Source organism: Protomyctophum bolini, assembly GCF_963924005.1.
Source record: "Protomyctophum bolini genome assembly, chromosome: 10".
Taxonomy (NCBI): Eukaryota; Metazoa; Chordata; class Actinopteri; order Myctophiformes; family Myctophidae; genus Protomyctophum; species Protomyctophum bolini.
This window is the reverse complement of record NC_137871.1, coordinates 32,182,367-32,191,038: the sequence shown is the minus strand read 5'-3', so window position 1 is coordinate 32,191,038 and position 8,672 is coordinate 32,182,367. Positions and strand designations below refer to the sequence as shown.

The 8,672-nt window shown below is 45.0% G+C and overlaps 1 protein-coding gene across 1 annotated transcript; it reads left to right on the top strand.

The window, feature by feature from the left end:
* plp1a (proteolipid protein 1a) lies at positions 1–8,302 on the top strand. Its single transcript, XM_080774673.1, has 7 exons — positions 1–141; positions 3,186–3,372; positions 4,621–4,777; positions 5,143–5,311; positions 5,988–6,061; positions 6,155–6,220; positions 7,793–8,302. The coding sequence occupies exons 1-7, from the start codon at positions 138–140 to the stop codon at positions 7,871–7,873; spliced, it is 738 nt and encodes a 245-aa protein (XP_080630799.1). The 5' UTR covers positions 1–137; the 3' UTR covers positions 7,874–8,302.
* Positions 8,303–8,672: the final 370 nt, after the last annotated feature.

Below are 8,672 nucleotides of genomic sequence, written 5' to 3'. Positions count from 1 at the left end.
GGGGGAACAGAGACGGAGTTCACATTGATATACGGGGGCCGAAGACGACTTGCGCATATTATTTATCATCGCAGTGTGCGGAGCAGCTGCAGTTGGACGCAGCGGTATAACAAGACCCTGAACGCATACCTCCAGACATGGGTGAGTCCTCCTCCTTTTACCTCCTATACTAAACATCTACCTTTTAGTTTAATTGGCTTTCTGCTTAACTTGATTGCCCACTAAATAGGCTGCTCTGTTTGTAACGTTTTGCTCTGATGACACAGAGATATGAGTGTGCCACTGTGCCACTGCCAGGCTTGCCAGCTGAATCAAAAGTTATGTATTTGGGTTTGGACTGGAGAATGGAGATCGACTATACTCCTCCACCCGGCATTATGAGATTTATTTCATGCTTGAGATGGCAAGGGCCACTTTCAGAGGAGCCCTGTCGCCTTTGCTTTCAGTCGCAATCTCTCTCAATTCCAAAGGGCAGCACTGACTCCGCTGTGCATTTTTGTTCGGAAAAGAAATGTGGCCTACATTTGTATTTGCCAGAGTTAAAGCATGAGGCCGCTTTGAAAACGGAGTTCTTCTGCGGCTTCCAGGTCTTATTGGGTCATTGCATTGAGTTAATTGGTAGGCTACTAGATTGGCTGTATCTCAAGAGCATGAACAGTAGTCTACGTCAGAACTGAGTTGTATTTATTGTTTTATTTATTTTTGCATAATTGGCATGATTCACTAGCTAAGCTTGTTTTGTCACATTTTCGTACAGCTAAATTAATATGAAATGGATGTCCTGCTCTGCCAACACCTTTTTACACCACCTCAGTTGGCATAAGCTATTCAGATCGTGTAATGTGATTATGTAATCTGGATGACAGCCTGATCATACATTGTTATATATATATATATATATATATATATATATATATATATATATACTGTATATATATATATATATATATATCAGCCCCCCCTCTTAAACTCACACACACACACACACACACACACACAAACAATCTGTGGGTCAACTCAAAACTGTAGGCTAATGGTACCAGCCACTACCAGTCTACATGCCACACACACAGTAGTGTGTGTGTGTGTGTGTGTGTGTGTGTGTGTGTGTGTGTGTGTGTGGTGCACATGCATGTTGATGGAACACAATCACACTGTTTGTTTACATTGTTAGCTCTCCTCACCATAGTCCACCCTAATGTCACTTCTCCTGTTGCTCCCAAAAGGGGGGGGGGTGTGTGTGTGTGTGTGTGTGTGTGCGTGCATTGAGGTGCCAGATCTGGTCTTTGTGTGTGACATTGGTGGCCCTTGTATCCCCACGAAGCCTCCAGACAAAGACCGTTGTCTCCGCAGTCACAAAAGCAGCCTCTTTCTCTCTCTTTCTCTTTTTCACTGCGTCTCTCCTCCGTGACCTTCCCCCCTTTTCTCACACTCTGCTGCACGCTGGGCAGCCAGTGAATAGAGTCGGGGTCAGAACAGGCACATCCCCATGCCCTTGGCTCTTCTTGGCATCCATTCAAACAGCACATAACTGGGCGAGGGGGGGGGGCACCAAGCACACAAGACAGCTCTGCTCGCTGGCTGGCTGACACACATTACTTAAACGGGGGTTCTCAAAAGTTTTCATGTCAAGGATCCCCAAATCTCACTTGCCCTGATGAAGTCTGAAACATGTTGGCGTTTTAAACTTTAAAGTACCCTGATTTCATATCGGGGCCCTCTTTTTTTAGAGTGCTCGGATCGCTCCTCTTTCTTGTGCTATAGTCCCTTTGATCCTGGAAGCACCATCCGTAATGAGTTGATTTCTTTTTTTGACCTCAAATTGTATTTGGCCAAACTATTTTCTATGAATGTTCCGCCTAGATGCTAGGGCTCAAGTGTTTAAAGTGCTGCAGCTGGTAGTATAGACTATAGAGGGTATGCACATGCATATTAAAGTGAGTGGGAAATGTGAGTGGCAAAGTGCGATTAACGTTGTTTAATTCAATCAAATTCTGTTTCGATGTGTCAAGGCCAGAAAGTATTTTTTTTGCCACTTAGTAGGCGTTCCCACATAACTTCCGGATATGATGATGTCATGTGCATACCCTCTATTAGTACAGTAGTGGTTACTTCACCTTTTAATGGTGTCCGGAATATGAGCGGGGTTCAAGGACTCCATGGGTCCTTGAGGTGCTTCCAGGGAGTTCCCTGCAGCAAAATGAGGAATAGTTTTAATTTCACTAATATTTCACTGCCTACAAGTTAGCCCATTATTGGATAAGAATAATTAATATTCATATCATAGGGTTACCTCCTGTACTGTACTATATAACACCACTTTTTTGAGGGGCACTCACTAGCTCCTCCTATGTCCAGCTTTGAGGGTTTATGTAAACATTGAATGTTTATGCTAACATGCTGTCTTCATCAGTGTAGTATGTCAAACTCACAGATTTTATAGTTCATGTTAAAATAAAGAATAAGAAGGAGGTGGTTGGGGGAATTGGAAAAAAGAGGCTTAGCAAAAACATATAAAGGTCAAAATGCTATTATAGTCTTACTTATTCTCACACTATTATCTAATAATAAACTCATGCTGTAAGGAGTATTGTAGTGTCTTAGAGCATTATCCTTCTGTTGAATCTCTGTTGCTCAGTATAGGAACCAACCAACCTCTCTATGCATGAAACTGATTTCAACGCATGGGGCTCTAACCCAGAAAAATAAATCCCTTTAAAATAAATCTATTTTTAAGCACTGCATAGGGAACAGGGCCAAGGCAGAGATATGAATTATCCATGTCCCCGTATAGTGTGTGTGTGTGTGTGTGTGTGTGTGTGTGTGTGTGTGTGTGTGTGTGTGTGTGTGTGTGTGTGTGTGTGTGTGTGTGTGTGTGTGTGTTATCCATGACCGTATACACATGAATATATGAAAATGCTCCTGTGTGTGACACATGACATTCCACGGGTTAAAGGCGGTGTTGTCTAAAGTAATTTGTAATTAATTGAGTATTTCCAATACTTTGACTTCTACTCCACTACCTTTCGGATCCAAATATATTTATTTGAAAACTTTAGTTACTACTTACTTTGTAGATTTTGATTATTTTTACAAAACACTAGACCGGTGCCCGGCTGTCGAGCACCGAGTCAATTTCTATTTTCTATATTATACCACTGGGCGTTAATTGTTTGTTCACGCAGGTTGCTATGACTGCTGCATGCGGTGCCTGGGCGGGGTTCCCTACTGCTCGCTGGTGGCCACCCTGCTGCTTTTCTCCGGCATCGCCCTGTTCTGCGGCTGCGGCCACCAGGCTCTCACGGAGACGGAGAGGCTGATCGAGACCTACTTCGCCCGCAACCTGCAGGACTACATCACGCTCGCCTACATGTAAGTGGACGTCGACTCGTCGCCCGCCGAGGAGACCCTGTCGCGTTTTCACCCCCATGGTGCCAGTCCCAGCGAAGGCTACGAGTACTACTACTAGCTTGTCAGTTAGTGTCTCAGGTGGTTTAGATTCTTTGCAACCCCCTCTATATGACCAAGGCCCCTTTTCCACCACCAGAATAACTTTGGTTCTAGAACTGGTTCTGGTCTAGCTTTTTGGAACCATGGTGCTTTCACAGAACCGGCGGCCATTTTTTGGTTCCAGTTCCAACTTGAAGGGTTTTGAACCAATTCATTTTCAGTGGCCCCACATATTTTGGGTAACCAGGGCATCTTTCACTCAGTCTCACATAGACAAAGGCTCTGTGGCCTTTTACCACTATTCTATATTTTATGTGTATTATTGTTAAAGTCTGGGCTCCAATACACTACACGGGAAAAAGTAACTGAACCGGTTCAACCCTGGTGGAAAGGGGGCCAAAGTGAGAACCCAATCTAAGGTCGCCGGTTCGGTTCAATTTCCCCGGCACCGATAGCAGGAGGCCATGTATTCCAGTTGTTAACTGGTCAGTGGAGGGTGGGTGGCTGGCGCTACATGCTACAGTGCTCCAATTCTGCCAAAGTGCCTTTGAGAACGAGCCAAAAAGCCTCAGTGGTGCTGAGTTGTTATCTGACCTCTGAAGTGTAAAACATAGCTGTAGTAAACTGTACCTATATGATCAGGAGGGAAAAGCTCTTCCTACTTCCGGGCCCCTTCTCTACTTTTTTCACAGGTGTTACTGATGATACTAATTATGATTAATAATAGTAATACTAATAATAAAGCTTTATTTGTATAGCACCTTTTTAAGAGCAAGTCACAAAGTGCTTAACAGAAAATATATTAAAACAGCATGGATTAAAAAGTACAAAATACAAGATACAAGAAGTCAATAAAACAATTAAGGCTCTGTTCCATTTCGTGTAGTGGTTCTCAAACCTTTGCATTTCAAGGACCCCCATAACTCTGAGAGTGTAGGGTACATTTGGTTCCATTTGTACACTCACAGTTACAGACCCGTACGGGGCCATTTGGAACGCCCTCAAGGTGTTTCCAGTGAGCATGCACCCTGACTCTGTTTGACCAGAATGGAACAGAGCCTTCATTAGTATCATCGGTAACACCTGCTGTGACAAATGATTTACTGTATTTGATCACGTTTGTTGTTCTTCCACTCCTACTCACTCACTCACCACTCACTCACTCACCAGCATCCAGTATTTCCAGTACGTCATCTACGGCCTGGCGTCCTTCTTCTTCCTCTACTGCATCATGCTGCTGGCCGAGGGCTTCTACACCACCAGCGCCACCCGGCACACCTTCGGAGAGTTCCGGAGCACGGCATGTGGTCGCTGTCTCAGCTCCTCGGTAAGAAGAATGTGGGAGAAGTTGCTCCGTGTCACGTTACTGTGGGCCGGTGCCGAGCTCCAACACTAACGAGGCATTTAGATACGATTAGGAATGCAGATTATATTTGGGGACAGCTGGCTCGCGCTCTCTATGACTCACAGGGGGAGAAAAGATGGGAGAAATTAAGGTTGAGTTTGATTGTTGGTGAAGATGTCGAAGCACAATTATTATCATCAAGAAGAGATTAGGGCAAAGAATGTGATTGTGACGGGCGGCGTGTGGGCCGTCAAGAGGGAGTGTGCTGGACTGAATAAAGGCTCCTACTATGTGAGTCAGAGCAGATGTGATGCCCTGGCATTTCATTCCTCTCTGTGTGTGTACAGTTCATCGTGGTGACGTACATACTGGCCGTACTGTGGCTGTTGGTGTTCGCCTTCGCCGCCCTGCCCGTCTACTTCTTCTACAACATGGACGCCACCTGCCGCACCGTCGACGACCTGACGGAGACGCCAGCCAGCATCAACCAGCTCTGCGTCGATGCCAGGCAATACGGTAAAAAGGCAGGGGTGGGCAACTTTGATGATGGAGAGGGCCACTATATCGCCACACTCACTCCAGAGGGCCACTATATCGTCACACTCACTCCAGAGGGCCAATATATCTCCACACTCACTCCAGAGGGCCAATATATCGCCACACTCACTCCAGAGGGCCACTATATCGCCACACTCACTCCAGAGGGCCAATATATCTCCACACTCACTCCAGAGGGCCACTATATCTCCACACTCACTCCAGAGGGCCAATAAATCTCCACACTCACTCCAGAGGGCCACTATATCTGCATAAAGTGAAGGTGGGGGTCGCATGTGGCCCCCGGGCTGCCAGTTACCCATGTATGTGGTAAAAGATGAACTATTGTTTATTTTTATCCATGAATCAAACAGCATCTTTCTTCCTACATCAATGGAAAATGAGACGTGGTTCAATCATGTATGCCTCTAAAGGAACTATAGCTGGTCTTTGTCAAAAAAACGCAGCCTGCGCTCTCGAAGGAAAATGAAAGGGTTTGGGATCATCACATGAAGAAGCAAACAATGCCATTACACAAAGGTCACAATGCAACATGTTTTGAGCTTGTAGATCAGCTATTCTGTGTTACCAGCGGGGATGCCAGAGTTCATGTTGTTAAGAGATGGAGATTATAAGTGGTGACTTTTTTTTACAGGACTACTGCCTTGGAACGCAGTGCCAGGGAAAGCTTGTGGAATGACCCTGTCTACAATCTGCAAGACCAGAGAGGTGAGCAGGACGTTCTGACATCAACCTAACGTGACATAAAGCCAAGCGGTCGTCTTTGCCGTCACTGACCCTTGAATCTCTTTCCCCGTACAGTACCGAATGACCTACGACCTGTATGTTGCTGCGTTCGCCGGCGCGGGCGTCACTTTGCTGGCACTGGTGAGTGACTCTGGCTTTGGGCCCGGGGCCAGTGTGGCCACTGGCTCAGCAGCACCGGTCCCAGGGTACAATGGTGTTGTGGCCCGTGTGACCGAGTGACGTTCAATGTGTGGGCGGAGAGGCATCTCCGGCCTGCATTGCTGATGAGCTCCACACCATCGGTCTCTGTTCCTCATCTCAGCTGATGCAAACAGCTTAGGGGGCCGTGACCACAGAACGTTTTTTTTTTTAGCTGCCAATGCCTGCTTGCCAGTGCCTTTCTATCATGCATATAGACTCAAGTCTGACGTCAATATCGGTAGAGGGTGCGAATCAACGGGTTCATGTACTTTTTATTTGCATTGTAATCCCCATAGGGGGATTTTTTTTTTTTGTCAAATATGTTTTTATTGAACAGATAAATTATTACAAACATTATGATATGAAGTACTTTTTTTATGAAACAAAATGAAAGAAAAAATAAAGACAAAAAAGATAAAGAAATCCCTTAACCCTCCTACCCATACTGCTCAGTGACATTGCATACTATATAATAAGATGATAGGAAGCTCATGGAAAACATCTGAAAAGAAAATGGCGTACAGTCAACCATATCAATGGTATCCTGTCTATTAATCGTTTCTACTCAGGTAATGGACAAGGGGCAGCCAAATCTTATCAAACTGTCTCTCCCTGTTTCTCAGGAAATACCTTATTCCCTCAAGATGAAGTGTACTAGTCATTTCATTTAACCAGTGCTTAAATGCAGGAGCCTCTTCCTTCTTCCAGTGTCACAGGGGGATTTTAGATAGCTTCATATAAGAACTGTGTTTGAAAAAAAAACATGTCATCCCGGCTGTTTCACTCATATGGATATGAAGAATCAACTGACTGAGAGAAAACGCTATTTTTACTGCTGCTGAATTAGTTACATTTTCGCTAGAAACAGACTGTATCATATATGAGTGACTGACTGTCGCAAACGATACAGAGACACCACCCTGACAATAACGCAGAGACAGCTTGTTTATTTTTGGACCACAATGCTTATATGAAACGATTTTAGGATGACCCCATGTTATTCTCCATGGAGATGTTACTTCCATGAACCAGGGGATGAGCGAGTGACGTCAGGACTTCTGCGCTCTATAGGATAAAAAACGCAGGAGCGCTCCTCTTCCATGGTGTTTTTATAACGCTTCAAGCTGAAAATGGTTCAGGTTTTGGAGAGGAGCTGCTCATCGATGTCACATTTGATCCTCCTGGCCTGTGTCTGTCAACACACAGATTTAGGGCCTGACTTTGAACTTTGAATAGCACAACCCTGAGAAGTCTGTATTTATGTATCATGTCAGCTAGGCGGTTTGCGCTAATAACGCAGATGGCATGAAACGCTTTCTCTGGACGAGCCCTATTATTAATAACTCCTGATGGTTCTCCAGCCAGGTGGATGTTGTGGCCATTAGACCTTCACGCTCTGTTACAAAAGCCGCTGTATGGAAAGAATCTGATGTCTAAATTGATATTAGTGGACGAATTGTCTTATTTACTGTCTTGTTTTCTACATCTCTCTCTCTCTCTCTCTCTCCATAGCTGACCTATATCGTGTCGACCACCTATAACTTTGCAGTGCTGCGAATTCTGGGCAGAAAGGGCGTAGGGGCACGGTGTTAGGCTCAGCAGCTTCCTGTTCACTGCGTCCGCCACTACTGCACACCAAACACAAAGGGACAACACCACCACCACTTCCTGTTTACTGTCTTTCCTGTGCTGTTGACTTTCATCATCACCATGCTCTCCCTTTTCCCCACAAGATTGCTCTTTAACTTTCTATTTTCTTAGCACAGTTTGTTTAGTTTTTGTGGAACGATGCCAAGATTACCACGTTTGTTTTTTATTTTACAGTATTTTCATGGTGTGCTGCTTTTGGGCCTTTTTTTTCTTTCTTTCTTTTCTTTACCATAATGTTTGTAAATATGAGGTTAGTATATATTTGAGCTTTCTATCAGTCCAAACAAACATAACAGTCTCCTAACAAAATATCACAGGTGGGGCGTTAAAAGAACCAATTTATTTTTTAAACTCATGCACAGCTCGAGGCATTTGGGGGCGGATGCAGGGAGGGAGGGAGGGAGGGAGGAGGGGGGGTTGGGTGGGATTATGATCACCATGGCTACCATCCCTCACATCTGGTTGCTATGGTGGCAGACAGCCGTGCTTTTGCAGTGTCACTCTGACCTCAGGACTATTTCTCACGGGCATGAGAAAAGCCTCAACAATGGAGTCAAGCCTGCTTTGAGGGGGGTGGGGGGGAAGCTGTCCCAGGGGTCATATCGCATGTCAAGGGAAAAGGACAAAGAGGGTGTTAAGACTCCTTAAAAGGTCCAATGCAAACCTGTGACAGCAGCCCTCCCCCCAAATAAACAACAAACAAAACCATGCATACTGCTTCATGACAATGAATGACATGCCC